The 27,763-nt window shown below is 36.5% G+C and overlaps 5 protein-coding genes across 6 annotated transcripts; 2 read left to right on the plus strand and 3 right to left on the minus strand.

The window, feature by feature from the left end:
- The first annotated feature begins 2,101 nt into the window (after positions 1-2,101).
- On the plus strand, positions 2,102-3,928 carry LOC6589468 (phenoloxidase-activating factor 2). Its single transcript, XM_002014377.2, has 3 exons — positions 2,102-2,447; positions 2,507-2,765; positions 3,219-3,928. The coding sequence occupies exons 1-3, from the start codon at positions 2,106-2,108 to the stop codon at positions 3,824-3,826; spliced, it is 1,209 nt and encodes a 402-aa protein (XP_002014413.1). The 5' UTR covers positions 2,102-2,105; the 3' UTR covers positions 3,827-3,928.
- A 1,450-nt stretch (positions 3,929-5,378) lies between these two features.
- Positions 5,379-6,835, minus strand: LOC6589467 (dolichyl-diphosphooligosaccharide--protein glycosyltransferase subunit 1). Its single transcript, XM_002014376.2, has 2 exons — positions 6,256-6,835; positions 5,379-6,184 (listed from the first exon to the last, which is right to left on the minus strand). Exons 1-2 carry the CDS (start codon positions 6,818-6,820, stop codon positions 5,394-5,396), a joined length of 1,356 nt encoding a protein of 451 aa, XP_002014412.1. The 5' UTR covers positions 6,821-6,835; the 3' UTR covers positions 5,379-5,393.
- Positions 6,836-9,354: 2,519 nt separating this feature from the next.
- Positions 9,355-11,284, minus strand: LOC6589466 (probable transcriptional regulatory protein Dtur_1615). 2 transcript variants are annotated; one of them, XM_002014375.2, is made up of 4 exons: positions 10,889-11,284; positions 10,653-10,827; positions 9,757-9,852; positions 9,355-9,699 (listed from the first exon to the last, which is right to left on the minus strand). In XM_002014375.2, exons 1-4 carry the CDS (start codon positions 11,245-11,247, stop codon positions 9,595-9,597), a joined length of 735 nt encoding a protein of 244 aa, XP_002014411.1. In that variant the 5' UTR covers positions 11,248-11,284; the 3' UTR covers positions 9,355-9,594. The 2 variants fall into 2 exon arrangements, with proteins under 2 accessions (XP_002014411.1, XP_026844439.1); XM_026988638.1 differs by lacking the exons at positions 9,355-9,699; positions 9,757-9,852 and adding an exon at positions 10,181-10,249.
- Positions 11,285-12,221: 937 nt separating this feature from the next.
- On the plus strand, positions 12,222-14,337 carry LOC6589465 (FUN14 domain-containing protein 2). Its single transcript, XM_002014374.2, has 3 exons — positions 12,222-12,316; positions 13,277-13,472; positions 14,050-14,337. The coding sequence occupies exons 1-3, from the start codon at positions 12,222-12,224 to the stop codon at positions 14,230-14,232; spliced, it is 474 nt and encodes a 157-aa protein (XP_002014410.1). The 3' UTR covers positions 14,233-14,337.
- Positions 14,338-16,269: 1,932 nt separating this feature from the next.
- On the minus strand, positions 16,270-23,916 carry LOC6589311. Its single transcript, XM_026988329.1, has 16 exons — positions 23,765-23,916; positions 23,582-23,695; positions 23,365-23,514; positions 23,224-23,310; positions 21,798-22,016; positions 21,617-21,734; positions 20,684-21,562; positions 20,485-20,622; positions 19,979-20,014; positions 19,103-19,315; positions 18,746-19,030; positions 18,627-18,685; positions 18,063-18,132; positions 17,614-18,009; positions 16,463-16,618; positions 16,270-16,412 (listed from the first exon to the last, which is right to left on the minus strand). Exons 1-16 carry the CDS (start codon positions 23,867-23,869, stop codon positions 16,270-16,272), a joined length of 3,168 nt encoding a protein of 1,055 aa, XP_026844130.1. The 5' UTR covers positions 23,870-23,916.
- Between the last annotated feature and the right edge of the window lie 3,847 nt (positions 23,917-27,763).

The raw sequence follows: 27,763 nt of genomic DNA on the forward strand, positions 1-27,763 counted from the left end.
CCAGATCAACGGAAGAAGCAGCTCCGGTTGCTTTGGCAGGTTTCAGATTCCACTGTTTGTACGGAACGAGACAAAAATACGACCGCACTCACTAAGATCATAATTAGCAACGACATTTGGTACCGAGACAGGTGCTCCTTTTCGTATTTGACACTTATAGCGAAAATGGCTGTCAACGCAAGTATAAGCAGATCGAGAACTTACATCAGCTTCGTTTATCCGTCTCGCATTTGAGCACAAGCCAAATATTGAATATTCCACTCATCCGAAAGTGCTGATTGATGCTATGGACAAAGAATGTTCCAATTTTCATGTGCTCAAATTCCAACACGATTCAGATGGTGTGTGTTGCGCCAGAACCAATAACCGCAAAATGCTTAGCGGCACGGATCCACATTCAATGCTGTTCGTGAAGTCCATTCCATATATTTCACAGTTGGTATTATATAATTTAATCGCTTCATCACTTTAAATGCTTTTTATTTCCAATTTTCATAGGTGCTATTCAAGTGTCGCGCATTGTGTGGTGTATATTTGTATATCAATTTTAAATAAAGATTGACTCAGAAATCAAATTAGCTTTGTCATTTAGTCATTACCCAGCATCAGCTAACATACTTATTGAAAAAAAGATCAGACACCAGATTTCAATCGAACAAACTGTGTATGTATATAAATGTAAATAAATCATTACTAATATTAGGTATAGTAAATATAAAAAAATGTGTTTTTCTATGTGTATGTGTGTTTGGGTTTACATATGGGTGTATGTACACTTGTGCGATGGGTTAATAATGTTATGTACTTTATATACATATGTAAATATGAGTGGTATAAATATTCGTATTTATTCAAATAAAGAATACTAATATTCCCATATAAATGCTACTCTTCCCATATAAATATAAAAAATACAAATACATATACGTACATATAAAAACCACATTAAACTAACTTCAAAACGCCTAGGTCAGTCTACCCTTTTCGTTCGACGAATGGCAAACTGAATGTTCGAATTGTAATAAATTAAGAATATAAATAGGATATTCCTGAACGTTTAGTATACATACATATACGTATCAACCAATTACTGAGAATTTGTTTCCATTCCTGTTTTAAAAACGAATAAAACTATTTCTCATGGCCTTACTCATCCGCCTATCAGGTTCTCTTGCAAAGTGTGGCTCATCAACACATACAGCAGGATGCCGACTTATAAAAATACATTACTATTTGAAATCTTTCAACAATACTTACATATTTAGGTGTATATATATACTATGTTTCTTCTGATAACAAGCTATCTGTAGAATTGACCTTCTAACCCTCGAACAGCCGTCGTTTAGCACTGAGATAAGTTATTTCTGAAAGCGATTTGGATTTCTTTAGATTTTATTTTGTTTCTATAAATGCTCCAGCTGCTTATTTAGGCTTTGCACATTTTGTATTTAGAATAAACATTTTAAATACAAGGCCCCCTGATTGTCCCTGAGATTCCTTCCAGCCGAATTAAACATTTATGAAGAAAATGTGAATGCTTTTGTACATATCCACGTGAACGTCTGCTATTAAATATCAAATAATATTAAATTTATTCAGCATTCAATTTTTATTAGTAATATAAACACATACAATTAGCCAGTTATGGATAGATCGCAGAAAACTTATACATATGTATATGTATGTTTGCCAGAGTTGTTATTCAAGCACTTTAATTTGGAGGAAACAAATTCAAATTTAATGTGTTGCTAATTAGGAGCGGAGACAGACAAATTGTAACACTTTTGTACCTGACCTTATAAAAGCGTAGATCCCCAACGAAAAATAATTATATTATCGAAGAAATTTCCCAATTTCAATTTTTTCGCATTAACTCCGAATGAGGTATGCACTCCTATGTGTTATTTTTTCAAGAATTTTAAAGCAAAGCATTCGCCGCCCAATTAACGTACCAGCGCACAACGTACGGAAAAAAGTAACCCCGTCCCCGGAATGTTTAAAAAATAAAATAAATAGCTAAACATAGTTTTTGTGTAGTTTAGGCGCTTAGCTGAAAAGCCTGCTTCGACCTCACGGCACATAAAACGTCTTTCTTTTTCAGTAAAATGCTTTTGTTCAATGGCGCTGTGTTATGCATCATGGTATATGCGTGTCTTGCGCAAGACACCTCCCTGGATAACCTAATTGCGGATATATTTAAAACAGGCGAATCATCGACATCTGCAACACAAATCACTGGAAGCGATGTTGTTACTGCTCAACCAACTCGTTCATCGAGCTCCTCAGGCCAGTATCAGTCCTGTGGAGACCAAAAGGAATGCGTGCCTCGATGGTTGTGCACAAACAACACAATAAATACCAGTGGAGAAAACATAATTGACATCCGAATTGACACTGCAGCACCGTGTAAAAACTATTTGGATCTATGTTGTGATCTTTCAAACAAGGTATTTTTGTATTTTAAATGTGAATGCGCGTTAATCATCATTTTTCATTCGTTATTAAGAAAGATACAACTGATACCCCAATAACACAACCTGATGCAGCAAAAGGCTGTGGATACCAAAATCCAAACGGTATCGGCTTTAAGATAACTGGAGCTGTTAACCAAGAAGCAGAGTTCGCGGAATTCCCTTGGATGGTCGCCATTTTGCGGGAAGAAGCTCAACTAAACTTGTATGAGTGTGGAGGGGCTTTAATCGCGCCAAATGTGGTTTTAACAGCAGCTCACTGTGTCCATAACAAAGAGCCAAACTCAATTGTTGGTATGTAAATACAATTCATTTTTATCAATATGCAGAGGTATTTGGATTTTGATAAGATGGTAGTCATGCAAAGGATGGGAGAATCTCCGACCATTCGTTCGTCCGTTTAGTTCTCCGCCAACTTTTTTCTTCAATCTTTTGCAAAATATGTATACATCAGAACTGTCAATAGAAACAATCAGAGGATATTTTATTAATCCTAACGAAAATTGAGTATTCTATTTTCAAAGCCGAAGTCGGAGCGGAGGACACACATATGTATATCTGACATATCTAGAAGCAATTAATCTGAAGCTTTGTCTTCAGGGACAAACTTCCCTTGGAAAGTATTTAATTTTTCATGAAAGTTGTAGCGAAAAGGATAAAGACCATCTTGTCTCAATATATTATTTTGTTTTCTTTTATTTTTTCTTTTCGAATGTCTCTAAAAATATTTTTTCTGTTTTTTTTTAGTGAGAGCAGGCGAATGGGACACTCAAACAAAAAAAGAAATAATACCACATGAGGACCGTTATGTGAAAGAAATAGTTTATCATGAACAATTTAATAAGGGGGCACTTTACAACGATGTTGCATTGCTATCGCTTGAAAGTTCGTTTACCTCTCAGGAGAACATACAGCCAGTGTGTTTGCCAAGTCCCGGGGATATATTTGACTATGAACGTTGCTTTGCCACTGGCTGGGGTAAAAACAAATTTGGAAAAGATGGCGAATATCAAGTCATTCTAAAAAAGGTTGATTTGCCTGTTATGCCGAAACAACAATGCCAGTCGAACTTGCGCGAAACTCGCCTGGGAAAGCATTTCATATTGCATGAAAGTTTTATATGCGCAGGCGGCGAAAAAGATAAGGACACTTGCAAGGGTGATGGGGGCTCTCCATTAGTGTGCCCCATTAAAGGCGAGCAAAATCGGTTTAAGTCAGCTGGCATAGTCGCTTGGGGAATTGGTTGTGGAGAAGAAAATATCCCCGGAGTTTACGCAAACGTTGCTAGCCTAAGATCATGGATAGACGAAAAATTAAAAGTATGGCAAATAAATCCAAAATATTATACACCTTAAGAAAAAGTGTAAGAAAATCATAAATGGATAAAAGTACTCCTAAAAAATTGTATATGCATATTGATTCAGTACGAATAAAATTATAATTTTGCAAACTTTTAAGAGATTTATTTTATTTATAAAAAATAATTAATGCTGCAAGAACATTTTCAGAGCAAAACTAAAATATTCGTGTGGTATAAATGGCATCCAGGCGTTTACTTGGTTAACCATTTCGGTGCTTGTTATTGTTTTCCCATACAAGCATAAAGGCTTATGGCTAATATGTCATCAGGAAAACAATTTGGCCGACCCTCTGTTTGAGAATTGATAACTGATCTGCTCTACCTGATCGAATAACTACACTCACATATCATAGGTTTTATTCAAAATTATTCAATATTGGTAAGCATTTCTAACGACCCTGGGACTTTTCCTGGCCATTGTCGTGAAATGTGTGTTTTTCCTAGTAGAATATTATTGTTGGTACACAATTAAGAAAGTTGTGCTAATTTAAACTGTCAATTAGCAAAGACAGACAGCCACTGAATAATGGCTGTTATGATACGATCTGATTAAGATTCTGCATTCTAGAAGATATGGACTTTCTCTATGGTTCAAAGTTTTCCGTTTTCTCGTATTTTCAAAATTGTGGATGCCACAGATTTTTGTCCTTTGTGGGTGTGGAAGAGAGCGTGGCAAAATTTTTGAACAAACTGGATTCAGTGTGATATCAGAGGAGTCTGCATACTTCGACAGTGAAACAAGACGGACGCACGGACGGACGGACAGGGCTCTATCAACTCGGCTATTGATGCAGCATACTTATATACATCATGGTTTGTGAAACGCTTCCTTCTGAGCGTTATACCCGTATACTCTTTTTGAGTATCGTGTATAACTAGCGGTAACGTTGTGAGCCGCAACTACGGCCCCGATGGAGTAAGCGTGTCGAAGACGTTGCGTAGCCTATGCAATTTTATTTATTCCATCTGTCTACAATCATAATCCGATCTGATCTAGACTCAACACTCTGCTAGATATTGTCATACTCTATAATTGTGTTTTGAGTTTTCTCCTAACTTCAAAATAGTGGATGCCACAGATTTTCGTCGTTTGAAGGACGGCGCGAAATTTAAAAAATGCACTTTTAACATTGTGATATTACAGCAGTCTGGATACAAAATTTGGTTACTCTAGCACTTATTGACTCTGAAAACTAGGCGCTCAACTGAACGGACAAACAGATGGTCAGACAGACATGGCTATATGGACTCGGCTATCTGATGATTTGATACCTGATGCTGATCAAGAATATATATACATTATAGGGTTGGAACCGTTTCCTTCTGGCTGTTACACACATCCACATTCCACCAAAAAACTATTATATACCTAAACTTCAAATACCGGGTATACAAATTTCTTTAGTATACAATTTTCGGTTTCGAATAACGAATCAAAATCAGAATTGTACTATCTTTCGGGAAACGAGACACTGAGCGACGAAATAGCAACATGTAAAAGTTAAATTGTTTTATCAAATTTATTTATTTTCAAAATATTTAATGCATATAATACGATTTAATTATTCTTTATGTGAATGTGAAGTAATTGAAAAGTCCAGACGCAAGAAAACAATTGTAAATAAAAATATGACATAAATAAAAGCACTAACCAGTAAGGGTTCTTGAAGCAAAGACACCTTTTCAAAGCTGTAATTAAGAGTGAAATCAGCAATGTGACTTTCCACCAAATTAGACTTGGAGAATGTAACAACTGGGCGTCCAATCGTATCCAAATAGGTGTGCACTAGCTCATTTGGTCGGCGACTTATTTGGTATGGTGTCGAGAATTTGATTTGTGTGGATCCCTCTGGAAGAATAATCTTTATAACAGCTTCATCGATTACCATATTATCATAGATATGGTCTATTAAGTGCATCTTTAGCTGGTATTTGTTGCCATCGTTGTACATATATTCGTATGAGGGAACATTATATCCAAGAGTATATTTGGTTTTCCATCCACCAAAAAGAGGAAACCGTGGCCTTAGCTCAAGTTCTATAAAATCGCGAACTAAGTTCATATTTGATGTCGAAATATTGCCATTTGTATCTCGGTAATAGACTCCAGATGCAGAGGCCGGTAAATACGTTTTATATGATTTTACAGCAGAGTGATCGGAGCGTCCCTCCTTTTGAAAATCGTATCGGGAAAATGATCCTTTTAATTTAGCTCCAGCGTGAGTCAATTGAATTTCTTCCTTGACTGCGATATTACCCCAATGAGACAATTCAATAGTTCTTTCCAATGTGTTGACTGTTAAAAATGGCGTTTGATTTTCATAATGAACAACCAACTCTTGCTGAGATAAGGCTAATAAAAATAGTGAAAAAGAAATATAATTAGGTATATGCATACTACAATACAAATTTATGTTAATTTACCTTCAATGTCTTCGTAAGGCCCTAAAATTATTCTGTTTGCTCCTACTGAAAACGGCTTTTGTTGGGTGTGGAATAGTATATTCGAAGAACTGAGTTTAACATTGGTTTTCTGCGTGCGAGTCTTGTATTTTGAATAAAAATATAAACTTCCATTATATTTAACCAATTGCTTATCATTTTGTTCAATTTCCACAGGATGAGGACGTATGTTCTTAGAGGAGACTGTCTCGATTACAAAAGTTTGCGTTGGGGATGCTTTCTTAAAAGTAAACGTGAAAGTTTGATCCCCATTTAAATCTTCCTTATTTTTTCGTAGCAAGATGTTTTTCTCCGTGTCATCTTTTAATGAAATAAATGCAAGATTGGGATCAGCCACGAGAAACACGTATTCGGTTATGGTTTTGCCGGTTGTTTCCTCAGCCGTAATTTTGATTGTAGTCTTCACAAGTTGTGACGATAAGTCCAACAATCTTTCTACATTCGTGTTTATTATTTCTGCATTCGTTTTTGAAGCACACAGAAAACATTGTAAAATAAGAAAATATATATACAATATTTTAAACATGGTTATCTCAATGACACGTAAATCAAATGGTGCAAAACATAAAGACACTATCGATGGAGTCATCACGGATTCGACTATCGATGTTTTTTAGGAAAGCTCGATAGTGCCCTTTTATATGCTCTGCACAATGAGCACATCCCGGGGGAACGGTGGAATTTTTCGACAGATATGAAACACCGATTCACAATAGCTATTGATCAGAATTATTAACCTTCAGCGCCTTTAATTTTTTAAATTGGTTATTTTTTGCTATAATAAAACAAAATATATATGGGCAACAAACGTCACTCTCTTAACTGAATTAAAAATAGTAAATGCTCTGTTCTTCTGAGCAGGTCTTGGCTGCTTGAAATTTGCTGCAGTATTTCCAAAGTTTCTAGCCGCGAATTATTTTTTCTCGCCATTAATTGCTTTTTTTGGTAGCATTTGAAACCATCGGCTAAATATCGCATAGAAACGTGCGATGGTGGATGGTCACCTGTGGGAATAGGCTGTTATCCACTTAGGCAGTAAACTTTATTTTTTATAGAGTTTGTTTTTTTATAGTCGCAAAACACTAATCATAAAAAGGAGAAAATACATGCATACATTTGTATATTTATTAGACTTACTACAATCAAATTCTGCTCTGTCCATTTTGCATTGTTTTTGGTATATTTCTCTATTTTTTTTGGTCATAGATAGATTCTGAATCGGGGTCACTTTCCTCGGAAAAAATGGCATTCAAATCAAGAAGATACCATCAGGCGTCACCAAGAGAGCCATTCTATCACTTGCATCGACTCTGTTCGACCCGTTATGACCACTGTCGCCACTCGTCATTGTCGCAAAGAACTTTTTCAAGAACTGTGGCTCGCACGACTTCAATATGAGGAATCCATCCCACAACACATGCATACGGCTGGACCGGCTGTCAGAGACATTTCAGCGTTGCTGGTACCTCGTTATTAACTCCAAGTAACCGCCAATCTATCCAACCGCAGGATAGAGCTGCTGCATCTACCTTAGGACGGAAAGTTCTGGTGGCCTCATTGCTTTCAGCCTCCTAACACTCAGTGACTTTATCTGCGTTCGTTGGGAATCGATTCTCCGAAATTCAGGACTTAACGTTAACAGGCGTTTAGAGATTTGTGCTACCGATTGGAATCCTGCCGACATCGCCCAGCGAGTAGCCACAACGCACAAACTTGAGACAATGTGGTTCGCTGGTCAACCTTTCCTGAAGCAGACAGTCGCAGATTGGCCTACATTACCTCAGTTCATCGACTTAGATACAGAGGTGTTCAACACTGAGCAGCGGAAAAGCATTTACATCGCCGTCACAAGCTTAGACTATCTACTCCCGAAGCTGACTAACATCAGCTCCCACTGAGGTGGTATCAGAACTATCCAAGGCGTTCTTGGCTGCACTCAAGCAGATGGTATTACCAACGGACATCTACTGTGAAAATGCCACAAACTTTGCTGCAGCCACGCAGGGTTTCACACTTTGGCGGGCTCTGGGAAGCGTCTGTAAAGACCTCAAAGGGTCTCTTCCACAGGTCCTTCATCAATACAAGGCTCACGTTCGAGGAACTTGGCACTGATACAGCTGAAGTCCAAGCAAGTCGGGACGAATTTAGCCCACTAATCCAAGTGATCTAGGTGCCATTAACTTGTTGGAGCAGACAAACCATACACTCAATCTCAGCAATCTGGAATTTTTCAATGTTGTTACGGCCATCAAACAACAATTTTGGCGACGCCGATCAGCGGAGTATACCAACGAGCTTCGCGCACGAATCAAGTACATAGCGTCATTAGAAAATGTCGCCGTGGGCACCATGGTCATCATACACGCTAACAACATTAATCCCAACACTGGAGTATAGCACGCATTAAATCAGTCGTACCTGGAAGGGATGGTTAAACCTCCAACGGTTATTGGAGGCGGCCAGTCCATAAATTGGCGATTCTTCCACTCTCCAACTACATTTTACAGCTTTGAAAGCAGATCCTTTCAAGAGAGCCGGGATGATCGGTCAACTTGCCCTTACTAATGTCATACGGTCATCATCTATCTACTCTATCTATACTTTTGTTCTCTCATCAGGTAAACCACCACCTCTCATCATGTTAACTAGACATATTATGCGCTTGTACACTGTTAATAAAAAACATTGGAATTCTATGCTACCGAAGACGTGCGTACCTTCTTTTAAAAATATTTCGGCAGTTAGCCAAAGCCAATAAAGTGCACCCCCCAGACCTGTATTCATGCATTCACAAAAACGCTTTTGGAAACAACAGTGTCATCCGGTCGTTTTTACTCATAATATAGACAATCATTGTTGAGCCGAAGTAATTTCTGTAAATGTTCTTTATATGCATATATGCTCCTAAAATCTCGAAAATAAATTACTTCGATTGACCGTCAATTTTTGTTGTGGAGGCGTTGTATGTTTTTTTTTTACTAAAATTTGTAGTTTTAAGGTTTATAAGGATGGTGAAGAGGAGCTAAATGGCGAAAAGGTGAAGTAAGTTGAATACCGACATTCCATTCCAAATCATAAAAGATTATGTTTATATTTTGACATTTCATTGAATAGCATATGTGATTATGCTTACATTTTGTATAGCCAAAAATTAAACTTTGAAAATCCATTAAAAAATAACCATGTCCGACTGTCAGTTTCTGCACGTAAATTCCTAATAAATCGCGGTCCATCATCGGTTTTTTGCGTTTTTGTAAGCATATGCCAGTTAATCAAAAATTTACCAGAATTTCTAACGTGCTATTCTACATTGTCATAAATATCTTCTAACCCAGGAATATTCCGTAACTTTTCTTTAAATGCGTCAAAAGCTGTTTTTTCATTTAACGATAGTGTAACAAGATTCTGAAAAAAAAAAATTGTTAGCAAATTAACTCATTTATATGTACCTACATATCTTACGTTTGATACATATAGGTGTTCGCAATTCTCAATAGAATATCCAACATTGGCTAATGCTTTACTTAAACTAAATACATTATCTGGATCACAAAAAAACTGAAAGTAAATAAATGAAAATATTATATACTATATAAATATCCAGCACTCAGACTTATGAGATCATTGTATAGCCTTGAAGCCCATATCAATTGGGATTGTTACGGCAGTTTGTTATATTACATCACGTCCACGAATATCCTGTATAATAAAGTGGCTAGCATTATATTGAACAAGTTTTCCTTTGATTTTGGTGGAAATTGGTGGAAACAATAATTTGTGCAACTTGGGACAAAAAGGTGAAATTTCAATATTCAGGCTTGTGCAAACCAATTTTCAACATTAAAACATATTTTTATAAAAGCTTCGCTCACAGTACAACGATGCAAGCAAAGAGCAAATAAGGAGTTACCACCAGAACCGATCATAGCCAGATGGGGTTCATGGTTAAAGGCGGCTTCATTTTATGCAGGTAGCATGGAGGAAAGAACAGAGAGGAAAATTGAACAACAAAAAATATTTTAGTATGGTAAAAAAATTTGCATTTTAGGTGCTTAAAACACTACGCCCCGAAGATAATTAATATATAAAGCTGAAAAAAGAGCTGCGTACGCTAATAGCACAAAACCAAAGTGTTATAGCCCTAAAACATTATTACAGAGCAATATTTGATGTTGGTTACGGAAAAATCGGACGCACAAAGTTTTACGTTCTCAAAAGTAATCGGAAATTTTTTGCGAAAGTAAAAACTGGACCTGACTGTAACCAATTTTTCTCCAAAACACGCCTTAGAGTGTGATGCTTATACCGCATACCGCAATGGTTTCTCAAAAAATACTTAGAAAATATATTTAACATACATTGATAGAGCCTGTGGTTATGTCAACTATTTGAATATCTTCAGCTCCGAGCTCAATTGCATCTTCAACTGCTCTGTCTTCTAAGCTCTGTCCTTCCAAGAGCTTTGATGTATCATATTGGCTTTGTATCAAGCAGCAATCCTGAAACATGTGCCCAACATCTATGTATTCTCCTCTTTAAATAAAAAACGGCATGTGAGTATTTTTGTAAGAAACTGAATTCAATAAAAAATTACCCGCTTTTTTTTACCATTGCCGCTGCATCCATCTTAACTGCAGCAAAATTGTCCGTACAAATAGTACAAATGATATATATGTTCCTCTTAAATCGAATATCCAACCTATGTTTTTTTACATTTTGTGCAACACGTTTAAACTGATTTAAAGTTTTTTGAATAGTACTCATGGGCATGTTTTGTTTAAGAGCTTTTTCTATTTCTGATTGTAAACTGGGATTTATAGCTGGATCTGCTGAATTTCCGTCTTGTATGGCCAGTCGAAGTTGCCTCGCAATCTTTGCAAAGAGCGCCGATTTAAATTCGTCATTTTTCGCTTTTGTATGCTTTATATTGGCCCATTTAGAATGGCCCGCCATGCAACGCACACTATTTAAATTGCAATAGTTTCTACTAACAAATGATACCGGCAACTTTAATAATCGCAGCATATTTTTTTGTTTACTTATTGCATTGGTTCTTAAGTAATCAGTAATCAGTGTGACCGCAGATTTATCGATAAAATATACCGTCCGACCGCCGGAAATATACCGAAACATACAGTCTCATTTTCAAAATATACCATAAATATACCGGAGGATATCTCCTCCGATTTGGAGATCATTCTTTTCTTTACTTTTTTGTTTCAGGTCTTAATTTGATGTTTGTACGTTTCCAAACAAAACATAGGGGATCACACAGCCTCCAGAAGCGTTTTGTATCACATTGGGGAGTAAGATGGTTCATCGCCGTCACGGCAATTCCGCGGGGAACAGTGGGATTTTTGAAGTGATACGAATTCTCGATTCCCACTGGCACCATCTGTCATTTATCCAAAAAACAACTAATGAAAATAACAATAGCATAGTTTTTGTCTGAATTGTGATATATCACTAGTTTAAATGAATAAATTAGCGATTTAATTGGTTATAATAAAACTCTATCTATAAGCACTTTATAACGTTATTCTTTGGAATCACTGAAAACTTGCAGCAGCTCAGTTTGGTAGTTGGAACGGCAAAACTAAACGGAACATCGCCGAAAATGATGGTGGTTGGTCGACGGTGTAAAAAGCCTATACAATAATCAGCTTTGCGTGTTGGTAAACAATGATTTGGCACAAATAGTGACAGAGCTCTTCGACTGATAGCACTATTGAGAGAGCTACCAACAATAATTCAGCATTTGGTATGAAATTTAGTCGAATACCACTATGTAGTCAAAAATACAATATTTACGTATTTAAAATACGGTAGTACCCTGATTATCTTTTACTCTGGTTTTGGTCACACTGTATCTGAATTAATATTTTCAATATATCGACAAAACCAAAGTATTATACATAATATCCAAAATGGATGACTATTCTAGAATTGTAAAAAATACTTTTAGTAATATTAGTCATCGGTCTGCTTACTCACAGATGATAATTGGAGTTACCTCAGGATGGTATGTGGTGCATATAACGTACATTGAGCGTTTTATAAATTACAAGCTTAATTCTTATTTGATCAGTCTTAGTCCTATTTCGACTGCACTCAAAACTTCGACTCCTTCGACTTTCCTAAGCAGGCATCATTCTGATCAATTCTCTAGCGATTCTTAAGTTCATACATATGTAAGTCGAAGTTAGGCAACATAAAATGTTACAATTGCAGACTACCTAAAAGGTGCTCTGCTAATCGAAAAATTCGCGCACTGAATAATGATGCAATATAAACTTTGCATACGTATGTACTATGTATGCTCGATACAATCTGAATAAATTCAATATTATATATTATATTATATAGATACATACATATGTATGTACATAGTAAAGTTGCGGTCCAAATATATGCATGTTTGCATATTTTTAATGTTATCCGCTATACCTTCAACAATCAAATTTGTTTCTCTAATTTAGCGACTAACCAGCATTGCTATCCTAATATTTAATTGACTGGAAAAAAGATACTTTTTCAGGCAACACTAATATTTACCATAGGGAAAGTGGAGGAATATTTTTTTGTCGGACGAGCCCAGCCATATTTTGTATACCCAGTACTCGTAGAGTATATGGAAAATTCGTTGTTTTAAGTAGATGGCTTGAACACCCTCTATTATGTACATAAATTTCTTGTATCCTCGTTCCCGTATTTTACTCATGTCGAGCGGAGGGAGCAAAACAAGCAAAACCCCTAGTCCAAGTACATTCTTGATCAGCACCACCAGCCAAGTCGATAAAGCGAGCTAGAAGAGGCATACATATACATATGTCTATATATTTATTTTTTTTTTCTTTAAGAAATATTCACTGAAGAAAATCTTGTAAAGCACAAAGTTATTTTTTGTTCTTTACTTTACTTTGTTTAGATTAGATTAACACAATAAATGATAAAAATCTACATTCATTTTATAACTTCTAAGGGCCACTGGGTTTGCAACAATGAAAATTGGGAAATTTGCAGCATTTGCAATTGGCGGTGGAATAATTCTTATGGAAATAGCGCACCAAGAAGGAATTATCAAAGTTAACTGGCCAAGGTTGACAAAAGGTGTTTCTTCAATAGCAAACAAAGTGGAATCTTCAATTCAGGGGCGTGAAATGACCTGGGCCGATAAGGTAAATTTAAAAATTACTTGTATATTCATGTATATGGACATTACACATTTCATCTTTATTTCCTAAAATCAAGTATCTCGAGCCGTCTTATCATTGATCATTCTGTAATCGCTTTCCTATCTAGAATTAGGGCAATAAATTTGGAATCGTTTTTCCAGGCAGTCGTTCACCATCAGAGTTAGCTTTATAATTTTTTTATAACAAGCTACAACGGCAACAGTTTTGGAAGGCTCTTAGCCGATAACTGACTACATTCAGGATGCAATAACACATTCAGTATTGCGGCGAAAGCTTCTTGTCGAAAATACATTCCGTCCGTCCGTCCTTCGGTTTTGGAAGATCAATAACATCTAGAAAACCAACATTTTGCGGAGAGTCCTGTGATATCCCAATGAATTAAGTTTAATTCCAATTTTTGGCACGTCATTTAGCTCTTCCACAAATGGCAAAAATCTGTGGTATCCACAATTTTGAAGCTGTGAGCAAATAAAAAAACAATGACATCATTCATCACTACCATTCCTCATTATATAAAACATCTTCTTTAACACATTTGTATTACATTTTTTATTTGCAGACTGAAAGATATGTCGATGATAAAATGGGAAAAGCAGAGGGCTTGTTAAAAAGCAATAGTAAAAAAGTAAGAAAGTGGTACACAAAACTTATTGGCGATGAAGATGGCCCAAAAGTGAATGAACTTCACATTTTTACAGCAGCATTTTTTGGTGGAGTTGCCTTAGGCATAGCAACCGGTTAATTTATTATTTATAAATACCATAAAAATGAACTTCATTCGAGTTCATTCATTCATTATATTTTGAGTTATATATAATACAATAAAAAATAGTGCTTGTTCAGCTTTTGTAGCATTCATATCGTTATGGAAACGGCCGATAACCATTAATTGGGATACATTTAGGTACGATCTTGACGGATTGGCAAGGAGTCATCTTTGAGTGGCCCTCTCCCTCGTCAGTGTCCGACTTAGCTTCCGTTTCTGTTTACTTTTCTTTTCAGCAATCCTTTCAATATTTTTAAAGATTTGTTTAAATAAATCCTCCCACAGATGCAGAGAGTTTCTTTGTTTTTGGGCTAACCCAACTACCAAGTGCGCATGGAAGCTCTAGTGGGGTCGTTGCCCCGATTACAAATAATAGAGTTTCGGATAAAGCTGAAGAATGACTCACCCGTTAAATTTGTGTCAGTGCTCCCACATTGGGTGTGGTAGGCCAATATCGGACCTCTCGCTGTAGCTGACTAGCCTGCGAACGAGTTCATTTGGAGCCATGTAGCACGCCATCATTCTTAGATGTGTCCATTGCAGTTCTAGGCTTGCCGCCGTTTTGTCGTCATTGCTAAAGTTATGGAGCAGAAAGATATTGAAGTGCTTTCTTGCAAGAATGCACTTGGGGATTTTACTCACCGTCGTGTACTTTGAACGGACCGTTTCATCGGACCCTGTGTCGCCTCAATTATGACAACCTTCCAACCGGTGGTCGGTAGGTTCAGGTTGCACCTCTGCAACGTTTTGAGGATGTGCTTAGGCCCCTTATAGGTAGCTGGCAAACGAATTCTCCATACGCTTAGACAGACGCGCAAGGGTTTTAAGGTTTAAAAAAACAATACGATTTGCTCTTAGCCATAGTCTCAATTTAGCGGTTTGAAATTGCGGGTAACTCCGCGGAACTGCAAGTGCCAACTGTCCCTCAACCACTCATGGCTGAAAAACTGACTCCGATCAATACTTCAGTGCAGCGTCAAATGGATGTGGGAACACCTAAACAGATTGGCTCATTAACATCTGGAATTTTTATGACACAATTCGAAATGTTAGCGTCGAGAAATAATTGGACGGAAGCTGACCGCGCGGCTTTGGTACTTAAAGGGTCTTGCTGTTGAACTGCTCCAATAGATTCCCGAGCCGGATAAACTGAATTGCTTGGAGTGCCCTGGAGCATGCAGGAAGTTAATCGCGTGAAGCTGAAGAGCAGTGTATTCGCGACAGACATTGAGCGACTCTCACGCCTGCACCAACCAATTTTCTGGGCAGATAAAAGATCAATGGTTTTATAGATTAGATATAGGGATTAAAGCATCTCCCGAGAAAATAATGGACTCGAGGTTTGGAAATCTCACTATAAGAGGCGACCTGAAGTAGAGTTCCAAAATATGGGAATACGCAATTGTCTATAAGTGAAAACGCTGACAACGGGTACGTGAGTTCGATTTACGCATTAAACAAGGAAACCGCAATGAAAAAGATCGACGCTACAATTCAGACCGAAACTACGTCCAAGTTCCAAGTTCTACGTCCAAGCTGTTCAGCTTCCTCGCTTTTTCAGGAAGAAAGGTGCCCGCCAGGTAAAGGCAAAGGTTCAGACTGCAGACTCACTGCAACGAAAAGTTCAAAATACCGAGAAGCATTTGTCCACGATGTTAAGAGTTTGGAGATCCGGTTAGAGCTAGAGGCCTGAGAGAAACAGAATAGACTACCACACACGTTAGATCGCCACTCTCACTGGCAGTGAGGTTGCAATTCCTCTCAACCTGCCAAATGGTGGATGAGCGAGGACACCTGGAGGTTTAATTTAAAAGTTAGTATCAACTAAAAATAAATATATCTTGAGCCGTTTTTAAGACCTGCTCTAAACGAAAGTTATGTCTAAAATCGTGAGCTTATAAACAAGTTAAGAACACAAAACAATATGTTCATAATTTTCGAATTTTATTTTATCTATTTTTAATTTAATAAGTATTTAATAAAGAATACAAATAAACAAATCTATATATGTTGCTAAACAAATTGGCGGCTTTTTAAAAACTCAAGCATGCCTTGAACATTGGCATTGACCTGGGGTTGTGTCAGCTGTTGTCCATTTAGAATATTATTGGGCATGGCCATTCCAGAAAGAAGTGGTTGTGGTTGAGTGTTGAAACCTAAAAAAACCGATATAATGAATATTTAGCTGCCCTCTTTCAGAATAAGCTACTACCTTGAGAATTTGGCTGTTGAACCAAATGTTGTAAAAACATGTCTTGCTGTTGTTGAGGATGTGGGGGTATTTGGTTTTGTGGAAAAGATGAAAACTGTCTGAATGAAAGTATAGCTGGATCCATTGCAGTCCAATCAGGATAGCTATAAACTGTTGAAAATACAAAATTTGAGTAGTAGATTGTTATACATGAAATGCAACAACTTCACTTTTGTTGCAGTCTGATGCAAAAATATTTTTCCATTTTCCTCAAAGAACCGAAAACCAAAAAAAAAACAAAGACCACTTTTTTTTAAGAAAATTTCAGTCGCTAATATGCGGACTCTAGATACCTGCCAACCTTCAGTTTAAAGCTACACCGGGCAAGCGGGCTATGCCTTCGGCGACTAACCCAAACCCGCCTACTCGTGGGACCAAAAATGCCAAGCTATTTAAATATAAAGAATACAACCGCGAAGGATTTCGGTAGTCCTCTCAAAGTGCCGGAGTGCCTACCCCAGGTGACGCCCTGGATATCATGCTGCACCTTCTTCCTGTAGTCCTGGTGGCAAAGAAGTCAACAACACTTTGCGCTCTAAGAATGAGAGAAACTAAACTATGGAAACCATGGAAACGTTAGTACCCTGCGGAATCTTGACGAGTTTCCCAAAATTACCAAAGAGGACTGTTTTCCGTATTCCCAAAAATTTCTTCTCGACGCCATTCCGTTATAAATACATTACGTTAAGTTACAAACTAAAAACCTATGCTTACTTAAAGGGGGTACAACTTTATAAATACCGATGTCAAAAATATAAAAGAAACTTTTGATAAGGTCCATGATGTATTCTTAAACAAACTAATAAAAAACAAAAAAAAAACTATTTAGAATTTCAAAAATTGAGTTTAATTCAGATAGATTGGCCGTTTGACCCACTGTGCCCTTTTGCCCAACCAGCTATTTTATTGATAGTTATGGATATTGTCAAAGTTAAATTTTTAAATTTGAATGTTTATGTCGTCAGCACACTGTGCTCTATCGACGTATCATTTGAATTCACTCAATTTATTTCGAGCTCTGGTGATTCAAATGTAGGTGTTTATGCCATTCATGCAGACCTCTTATAGACTTATATAAAGTTTACGTAGGGTAAATAAATACATACCTTTATTGTGAGCAATTTGATGTTGTAATTGTGCATCTCCAATGTGCTGTCCCTGACTTGGGTGTATTGCTGGTAAATTCGCATTCCAATTTGTTACCTGTGGCACTTGGTGCTGGGCTTGGGTACTATTTTTTACTAAACTGCTGTTCAAAAATGGCATCATTTTACTAGAATGCAGTCTAGATGGACCCCCGAAACCTAACGAATTCATATGATTGAAGCCCGGAGGCGGCATTCGAGCCCGTTGAATGTTATCAAGACGTTGCTGATGTGAAGCTTGTGCTTGCTGTTGTAATTTTAATGCGGAGTTTCCATTATTAATACTTTGTTGTTGAACAACTTCATTTTCCATAAGCTCAGCTAGTCCTTTTTGAGTCTCAATGAAAGGATCGAAACCTAAATAAAATACTATTAAATTAAAAATCAGTTAAAGCTTCTAATAACCTTACCTAAATCATCATCAACAATAGTGCTTTGAGAATACCGATTTAGTTGAGATTGCGAGTTTGGAGGCTGGGACTGTAAAAAATTAATGAAATAATGTACAAAACTCGTTAAGAATAAATAGTCAACGGCGCGACTTATTTAGATGCTCTTTTCGTCTCCGAAAAGATTAATAGAATAAATAGATTATTACATTTACTGCCTTAAATGGATTCAATTTGTTTTCTTTATTATATTAATTTTTCGTTTGTTCTCCGGATACAGCAGGTCTGCAGTCCCAACTATCGTAAAGCCGATTGGAAGGTGGCTAAAGTGACGGATGTCACAGGCCTGAGGCGCCAAATTATCCTCATCTTAAATAGGGAGTCGCTAGAGTTTCTGTACAAAAAAAGTGACTATAGTTTCTGCCTGATCCTGCCTGAGTGACTATTTTCGTTTACGGATAAAAAAAAAATGATATTTCACTCGTTCCTTTCGAATCTATGCTTGTCATCTAAGGTTGGTAATGCTTTCTTCTGTAAGTTGAATCTACGAATCTGAAACTTGAACTTTAAAAGAATAAGACTTACCAAAGTTTCAAACATTCCAATTAACCTTTGCTTTTGAATTTGCGATTTCGTGTTAAGTGCTTGAATGATAAAGTAAAATTTATTTTCGCTTGATCGAATTTACACACATTAAAACTTACCAGATTCAAGATATGGGGAATTTTGTCGACCGTTTTCCAGTTGTGATGTTACTCGTTGTTGATCACTCACATCCGTATTTCCCGTGACTTGGTTGGCATGACCATAAGGATACTGGTGGGACTGCTGTTGACTTTTATGAAAGTCAAAAAACTTTGACATATTGCCGCCAAATGCATTGTTTGCCGAAAGCCCATTTTCACCGGTATTCTGTTGCAATTGATGCTGCAGGACTTGAATTCTATTCGCATCAATTGAGTTATTGCCACGAAAATGACTAAGGATATCTAAAACAAACAAAAAACATCATATAAGTTGAATATAACAAAACATTCTTTAAACTTGATTTTCGAACTTACCAGCATTAGGAGTATTTGCTTGCGTCAGCGCAATATTATTTGCCAAGTCGTTTCTCTTTTGTAATTCGTGCATACGAAGGAATTCTTCCTGTTGTTGCAGTACTTGCTGATGAAAATGGTGCTGGTGCTGTTGTAGATTTTGTTGCTGAACAAGTTGCTCCTCCACTTGCCTATTGTTCCGAAGCATTACATTTTTAAAAGCTTCCTCCCATTCTTAAAATTAAAAGAAGAATTTTACAATATAATATAAATTTTGAATATTTTGTGTGATGTGAATTGCATTGTCGTAAAGTGAAATAATAATAATAGCAATAAACCTTTCATTAGCGGACGCTCAATTTCAGAACATTTCGTTAAGACAGACACACTAGAATACTAGAATTTGTTTATTTATTTCCAGATCGCATGAAAACTAAGGCAAACTCACTCTTTGGAAGTATATACAATAAATATGTGCACATTAAGTCTGGGGTTATTAATAGAAGTATAATTTTAAAAAGTCTCATTGTGTCAAAATTTTCTTCTGGCTAAGTAAATAACTAAGTAAATAAAGTATGGTCCTATTGTAGCTATTCTATATGTAAATCGCTCTGACAGGAATGACTTCTTTTATGTTCAAATATATACCTTTGTATTTTTCAACTTTGAGCTCAAGTCGGCCACTTTATTTTTATTGCACCAAAAGGAATATTTTTAGGCCCTAAGACCATATATTCCGACACATTTGTTTCGCTAACTCTAGTGCACATATGTACATGTATGTTATCGACTTCAATTCGTGGATTCTTCTATTTCAAAACTACTTATATTTCTTGAAAAATAAAATATACTTGTGCATATAATCTGGCTTTACAATATATAATAAAAAATAATTACCATTTGTATTTGAGGCCTTTTGATTTCCATCAATATCTGAAGTTGTACAATGACAAGTAGTACCGGAAAAAGATGAGAAAAAAGTTAAGTTTTATTCAATTAAATTAAATTTCTTAAAATATTTATTTATTTGGCCCCCACTGTGCGTCGCTTGAATATTTGTACATCAGCATTCGGCTCTGCTGGCAGTTAAATCATTAAAATTAATTAAACTGAATAAGCGCTTCAGATAGTGAAAAGCTCAGTAGCTTAAAATAATTAAATACACGATTTGTTTCACGAATATAGTTTACCGCATCTGCTAGGCCAGATTTCGATTACGATCTTTGACTATAAAATACGTACTATTCGGGTAAATGTTGCAGACTAAATCGCTCTATAAGCTTTTTAATATGGTAAGGCTGAGGGACTGCCGTGCATAGAAACAAACAGACGGAAAGGCAGATGAACCGACCCTGATTATCATAATAAATATTTCATTGAGTCAAATAAAATAGGAATCTTACCGTTGATCAAGTCCGGCAAATGGGACTGACGCATTTCCACTTCTTGTTTATTTTTTAAAATTGGACTTTGCTGGAATGCTGCTGATGACGAAAAAAAACTAATTGTATCATCGAAAATGTTAAGCTTGGAAACTTCATCTGAAATAAATATTAAATCATTATAAATGATATTCTTTATATTTTTGATTTTGTGTCATACCGCTCAATTGGTTTCCGTTATCTGGTGGATTCAATGGACTTTCTCTTGAATAGAGCCCATTATTAATAGTGCTGCTTACAGCTGGGCTTACATTCTCGTTTATTAGTGGTTTACACTCTGATACTGTTTTACCGTCGACATTCACTGACTCCCTACTTTTATTGATGCTTTCTACATTCTTTATATTCTCTTGGTATGTTTCAGAACTCGAAATATTGCACTTGTTCTCCTGGTAATCATCAGGTAAACTCTTTTCACTCACGCTGCTTTCTGATACATGCCCTTCACTATTTTCACTACAAGAGCTCAACGACCTTTGCACGCTAGAAGACGATCTTTTTTGTTGTGACATGATTTCACAGCTTTCCCTTTTTTTCAGCTTAATTGAATTATCCTTGTCTTTTACGCACTCGACCTCGTTTTTTGTTTGTGAAATTTTAACATTTTGTTTGTTTTCCTTCTGTTCATTAGAAATAGGCTCATGGTAAGACTCTTTGTCTTTATTTCTCTCTGTTCTTGATAGATTGGATGAGGTGTTTGCACTTGTTTTCGTATCCGCAGTTGTAGATGTAAGTTTTTCAATATCTCTGGGGTCTGGAATAAAGTTTTCCTTGTTTGATACATTCGAAGTTGAGCTTCCACTATTTTTGTTTTTGGATTTAACTTTTTCGTGTCTGGTTTTTTCATTTCGAAACTTGTCTTTTTTATTTTTTCCATTAGTGTTGTTTGTGCTTGCAGTGGCCTCTTTTCCATTAATAGGCGAGACGGATAAACTAGGCCAAGCTTCTTTTTGCTGAACATTTACTGCATTTGTGGCATTACTTGCAGCCGACGCAGACGACGACGAAGGTGTGACTGAAGAGGCCGTCGCATTCGATGCTAGTCATGAATATATGTATATTAAAATTGAATTATTTGCTTGAAGATAATTACCATTTGTTTTTGGAGTTCCATTACCGTTTACAATTCCTGGTGAACTCTGTCCAAAAGATGCAATAAGAGCATCATGTAAACGTTTTTCGTAATCCTGGTGCTTTCCCTGGTGCATTTGCTTTAAAACAATAAACATAAAATGTTCATAGACCTTTCACAACTTTTAAGAAGTATATCAAACCTCTTTTGTAAAGCTGGCTTCGGGATCTCCCAGCTCGTGCAAGTACATGCAATCGCCTTTAGGACATTGTTGGTTTTTCATGAAATGGCTACAGTACTTTGTTGTCCCCAAGCTGGTTTTAATAGGGCGACCATCTATCACAATGTTATTAACACTTTGTATAGCCCGAAGTGCATCTGCATTGTGAACGTAGGTAACATAGGCAGATGCTGATGGACCCTTTAAGTCAAACAAATATTTTAGATCAGCAAGTAGAAGCGATTTAAACGATATGGGTATAATGCCAGCAAAAATCTTTAAAAATAACTAATCGGCCGAGCTCCAATTTTCACTTTTACAAAAACTTTCCGATTTACTTTTGAAAACGGTACTTCCGGTGTTAGCAAAACGGAATTTTTTCTGTTTTCAAAACGGACAATTTTTTCTCCCCGGAATGAAAAATAAACGGCTTCTTATACAGCAAAACGAAACTTAATTGCAAAAGAAAATGAGCGTGAGCGTGGCAAGAGCAAGATATCGACTCGGCTATTGATGCCGATCAAGATCCTTCTGGGTTCACACACATCCACTGCCACCACAAACCTAATATACCCCTATACTCTTCGAGTACCGGGTATAAATTGTTTTCAATACAAAAATTCTACTTTAACTATTCTAATATACATATGTACATATCCCTTAAAAATTATAGTTAATGCCAACACAAAAAATAGACGTAAACCCAATCCATTGTGTCCAAAAGTATGAATTTTAATGAATTATATTATATTATATATTACATATATAATGTTTATTTACAATGTCACAACAATCATTACCTAGAAACAATAGCAAAACCACACGGAGTCTGTGTGCTCCCCAGCACACAGATAAGAGACAACAATTTTAGGTTACCCTTTTTGGCATTGCTGATCGTCCAAAATCAGTTGCGTCCCCCAATATCGTCATGTCAGATACCGTGAGATTAAGGCATCCTTAGGCATTAGAATGACGACCAACAATAAGATTTTGCATGATCACACCGCGGTAAAAAAGGTGCGTTCGCGTTGGATCCCACACAATATAAAAATCGGTCGCAGAATTGAGGAAAAGCAACCGCCAAATAGGAACAGATTTCTTAACCACTAATATATCGAATCAAGGGATCATCTGCCACGCAAGACAAGCAAGAGAGGAAAACGCAGAAGGTATAATTAGGTACCTGCAGATGTGAGCACTGCTCATTTTTTAGTCTAAGAAGATTTCCTTATTTCCAACAAAATGGCATTGCTTTATGTCTATATTAGGTATGACATTCTTTTGTTTACTAAGAGTTAGTTCCACTAGCAGTGGTATGATTATATCACCGAATGAAAAATACAAAAATGTCTTACTCGTGCATTGTACTATTTGTCTAAAAAAAATTCCTGAATCTGACGAATCTTACCTGCACCCCGGCATATGTGGTGCTCGGGTTTATTACGACTTTATGAATTTTCCCATATTTTCCGAAATACTCGTGCTTTTTTAATATCTAAAAAATATCTTTTAGTAATTTGTAAGCTTTTTAGTTAAAATTGTGACATACGTCTGCATCCGCAAGTCGAGGCGGCAAGCCCACTACAAATACCAAGTTCCGCTGAACCACACGTACGTTTGCTAAATGTTTTCGATTCTCTGTTATCTTGTGTTTCCGTTGTTGATCCCTTTGACGCTTTTGCGACTTAAAAGCTATCATCTAAAAGATCGCAAATATTTGTACTATTTCAAAATTTTGTACTAAATTAGTAAGTTAATCAACTTACTTCTTCTTGTGATAGTGGCTTAAAGTCCGCAGGATTTTCAGGATATTCTTTTCGACATGCCGGACACAACTTGTTCTCGTCCGTGCGGATTCTGTGCCAGCAGAATCTACAAATCTATAAATAAATTCATATATATCTCTATATAGATTTGTACATATGTGCTTATATAGTAGTTATGCCTACCTGGTATCCGCAGGTACATGGAAAGAAGGTCAGATCGTCTACTTCAAACGGCTCCATACACAAAGGACACTCGACTGAGTCATCATTGTTGCTCATGCCGTTCATTTTTCAGTGTATTAACAAAGAGTTCGCAGTGGTATGATGGCTATCGATCACTTTAAAACTGATGCAGAAAAATGTATTTATAGATATTTTGTTATGAAATTTTAGAAAGCGATTAAGTGCGTCTTTTATATGTAAAAGTTATGCAACTTATCCTAATTTATGTACATTATCTATGCAAAAAAAATATTTATAAAGAAGGCACAAGCTAAATTTACCTGCTAATGGTGTCAATTTATGTTAATGCATTAACAAGTTTTTTTTCTTTTTGCAATTAAGATTAATTAAAATTAAGATTTTCTTCACTTTTCATTTAAGCGAGAAAATGTATCCGTTTTGAAAACGGAAAAAATCTTACAAGCGAGAGCACCAAATTCGGGGTTTTCAAAAGAAAGAAGTTAAATCCGGAGCCTGCCTGATTATAATCATGCTTTTGAATAAAATGACAACATTTGCTAACTTCTGTGATAAGTACTTTGACATTACCATCCAAAATTCGTCATATGTTGATTATCATAAAAATATGGGAATTTGCACGGGTTGTAAAATTTGTTTCGCATTTTTTTAATACCTGATACTCAAAAAGAATTGGTAATTTGTTGCTCCTACATTTTTAATTAAAAGTGGCACGAAATAACTGTCTTTACCCAGGTTTTATCTGCTGTCTTGTTCAGAAAATATTTATATTTTCACATAAGAAACTTTTCGCCTGGTTTTATTGAATTTTTCAATTCTGCAATCCAACTATAAGTCAGACCCAACAATTTTGTAGATTAAACTTACCGACTGGAAAATATTAATCTTTCAACTTAAAAATGAATAATTTTTTTAGGTATATATTTTGACTTTGAACACTCGAGTCAAAATAAATAAAGTTCTTATGTAGTTGGATTTTTGTTGTATAGGTGTATTACTTGGTCGTCGTTTAAGGTGCTTTTTGTAAAAGTCGGTGGATAAACTGTTAAGGGCAGCCGTTAGATTAAACATCTGAAGGCCGCATTTTACATTTAAATTCCGCAACTCGAAATATACCTTTTTTTATTATTAAAGAACCGACGTTAGCTGTGAACCACAGTTAGGGCAACAACACTTTGCGTTTTCGTGCAAACAGTTGAAGAAGCCCGATTCGGGTATCGATACATCGGATGTTCTACATTATCGTGCGCCACCAGCACTAAATTGTGCGTTAAACAGGACTTGAAGAAATGTGAGAAATATTTGACCTAAAACCGAAACATTTTGGCTAAACACGCAAAAGTAAGTGAAAACTGGAGCCTGCCTGAATACACAAAAAACGTCGTTTTGCAAATGATAGTTCGGCTTATACTATTCAACGTTGGCCAAAGGAGGTGGCTTTAATGACACGGACACCAAAAAGCCACTTCAAAATTTTAGAGTGGAAAAATTGCCTAAATTGATTGAAGCAAAAATCTAATTGGAGTGATTCTGAGAGGTCAGAATGAAGCCAATGTGTATGCCATTGTTATTGTCCGCTGCACCTGTTCAGTTTATTTCAAACTGTGAACTCTGACTGCTGGTCTGTGCTTCTGTCGAACACTCCCAATGGCTTCTAATGGTACCCCCAACCCTTGTGCATCGATTCAGACGTGGAGTATTACAAGCGCAAGCTGTAGGCAGTACGGAGAATGGGAAGGAACGTCAGCAAGGAGCTCAGTGACGAGGAGTTGGTCGTGTGATTAATGTCCCTAACGAATCTGATCCCTTCGTTCATCAAAATGTCCTGGAAAAGATCGATCACGATGAGATCGGGAGTCCCTTAAAAGACGAATTTAATTAGTCCGTGGTCATGCTGTAGATAGGTATAAAGGAGGTATCATATTGGAGAATGCAGTTGCAGTTATAACGCAGAGTTGGCATCGCCGACCGGAGTTGAAGCTTCCGGAATTTATCAGTGGCTACGGTCAGTATTCGGTGTTTTAGAGCATGTTTTTCTCCATAATTGACAATTGACTTTCTCCTCGACTTCGGCATCGGGAAGCTAAGAAGCTGTGTACAGTGTACCAACTGCCTCCGATCACGCCATTATCACAGTTCATGTCGTTACCGATTGAATATCACATGGTACTTAATTTCGAGTCTCCGTTCAACGTTTCTCAATCACTTCTGTTACAACTCTCAAATTCAACATCGACTCCGCGATTGCCTACCATACCCTTTGACGTTGAACGTACTGCAGCATCGTCAGCCACGTCGCTCTTGGCCGTGACTCACAGAGGGAACGTTGTGTGTGTGTGGCCACCGCCGCAATCAGCGTTAGGAATAGCTCTAATACATTGATTCCTTGCCGTGCCTTCCTCGATTCTGGATCACAGGTGCATCTTATCACTTCTAGTCTAGGTCAACAGTTGCAGCTATTCGTGGGTCATGTCTGCGCCATCACCATCACACGCGGCATTAATTGCTCCCACCATTACGATCACCATGCTGAAACATGATCTCCAACATACATTTGGCGGATCAGAAGTTCTGCAAGTCCCAACCAGTTGACATTCTAGTTGGAGCAGCTCTGTTCTTTGAGCTTCTCTGCACCGCCCAAATCAAGTTGGGATCACTCCACTCGCCCTGCGCGGCTAATAAAACAAAACATATACTCAATTCAAATAGTTCGATCAAAAGAAAAGAATTGGGTGCTATAAGTCCAACAAAATTATGATTTTAGGAATGAAAGTTTAATCCGAATGATATGGAGATCCATCCATTTGTGGCAAACTGGGGTCGTAGACGCTCCGAAGGTACTAAAAATTGCAGGGGCACAACCAAATATGCAAGTTAGAAGTTAATCACCTAGCCTTTAAAGACAAAAATTGTTTCCCTAGATATAAGTCTGCTGTTCTAATTATTTTGTTTTTGTTGCATCAAAGTTTTAGAATATTGTTTTGTTTTATTTTTATACATTTCTGTACACACCTTCAATTAAAATTATTAAACTTAATACAAAAAAACCTCGCGGAAGGAAATGTTTAAAAATACGAAAATAATACACATGTCGTTTCTATTATTTTTCCATGACTGTATTTGTATTAACAGTACATATGTACACTACATGTTAATATGGTATGAAGGCATTGAGCTTGAAGTGTCAGAGGGAAAAGTAACTTCTGCAAACGTTTTTGCTGGCTTTTCATGACAAACACCTTATGATATATATTTTTCCCACTTCATTTTTATTAGGGACTAGAATTCCGTATTAAAATATATTTTATGCTTATTTCATATGTGTAACTACTTGACGTAGAAAATGAAACAGACCATTTTTAGGGTATTTGTGCACAAAGTAAAAATTGACCATCAACCTTCTTTGTGTGTACATAAAGCGTATGCAGACATATGTGTGTAAATATGAATGTATGTCACAACTATTTTTGAAACGCATACCATTCAATAAACTTAAAAATGTAGTTGAAACCCTAAAAATCGTATTGCTGGAACCAGATTTTCAAATTATATTGAAAAAAATTTCGCATTTACTGCAAAATTTAAAGAAATAAATTAAACAAAAATAATATTCACCTAACAGGTAATATCAACAAATAATATATAAAAACACATACGTACACATATGTACACGTAACACGTATGATTGTAGGTGTGAAGCCGAAATTTTCTCTATACACAATGAGTAAATATTCAGTGTATTTTTGTGATTCCAAATTGTTTCCAAGATCTCTCTTGCACTTTTATTTTTGTATGGTAAGGTATGCTAATTACTTGGTTTGATATGTATCAAACAAAACTTATAAGCCCGAAAATATACGCAAGACAAACGAATATATTTGCAAATTAAAAAAAAAACTATCGATAATTTACATGTACACGCACTTATAATGAAAATATCGCTACCATAATGATCTTTTTCCACCACACTTTACTTCAATA

The sequence above is a fragment of the Drosophila persimilis genome, unplaced genomic scaffold, assembly GCF_003286085.1.
Source record: "Drosophila persimilis strain 14011-0111.01,24,50 unplaced genomic scaffold, DperRS2 tig00000191-arrow-pilon, whole genome shotgun sequence".
NCBI classification, from domain to species: Eukaryota; Metazoa; Arthropoda; class Insecta; order Diptera; family Drosophilidae; genus Drosophila; species Drosophila persimilis.

Bases quoted from the DNA above. Each gene is read 5' to 3' on its own strand.
- LOC6589468 (XM_002014377.2), top strand. From the start codon at position 2,106: ATGCTTTTGTTCAATGGCGCTGTGTTATGCATCATGGTATATGCGTGT. The intron at 2,448-2,506 runs GTATTTTTGTAT...TTCGTTATTAAG, and splicing joins GTTGTGATCTTTCAAACAAG to AAAGATACAACTGATACCCC. The intron at 2,766-3,218 runs GTATGTAAATAC...GTTTTTTTTTAG, and splicing joins AGAGCCAAACTCAATTGTTG to TGAGAGCAGGCGAATGGGAC.
- LOC6589467 (XM_002014376.2), bottom strand. From the start codon at position 6,820: ATGTTTAAAATATTGTATATATATTTTCTTATTTTACAATGTTTTCTG. The intron at 6,185-6,255 runs GTAAATTAACAT...TATTTTTATTAG, and splicing joins GCCTTACGAAGACATTGAAG to CCTTATCTCAGCAAGAGTTG.
- LOC6589466 (XM_002014375.2), bottom strand. From the start codon at position 11,247: ATGGCGGGCCATTCTAAATGGGCCAATATAAAGCATACAAAAGCGAAA. The intron at 9,853-10,652 runs GTATGTTAAATA...ATTTACTTTCAG, and splicing joins TAACCACAGGCTCTATCAAT to TTTTTTTGTGATCCAGATAA. The intron at 9,700-9,756 runs GTAAGATATGTA...TTTTTTTTTCAG, and splicing joins AACACCTATATGTATCAAAC to AATCTTGTTACACTATCGTT.
- LOC6589465 (XM_002014374.2), top strand. From the start codon at position 12,222: ATGGATGACTATTCTAGAATTGTAAAAAATACTTTTAGTAATATTAGT. The intron at 12,317-13,276 runs GTATGTGGTGCA...ATAACTTCTAAG, and splicing joins ATTGGAGTTACCTCAGGATG to GGCCACTGGGTTTGCAACAA. The intron at 13,473-14,049 runs GTAAATTTAAAA...TTTTATTTGCAG, and splicing joins AAATGACCTGGGCCGATAAG to ACTGAAAGATATGTCGATGA.
- LOC6589311 (XM_026988329.1), bottom strand. From the start codon at position 23,869: ATGAACGGCATGAGCAACAATGATGACTCAGTCGAGTGTCCTTTGTGT. The intron at 23,696-23,764 runs GTAGGCATAACT...ATTTATTTATAG, and splicing joins CATGTACCTGCGGATACCAG to ATTTGTAGATTCTGCTGGCA. The intron at 21,563-21,616 runs GTAATTATCTTC...ATTCATGACTAG, and splicing joins TGGAACTCCAAAAACAAATG to CATCGAATGCGACGGCCTCT.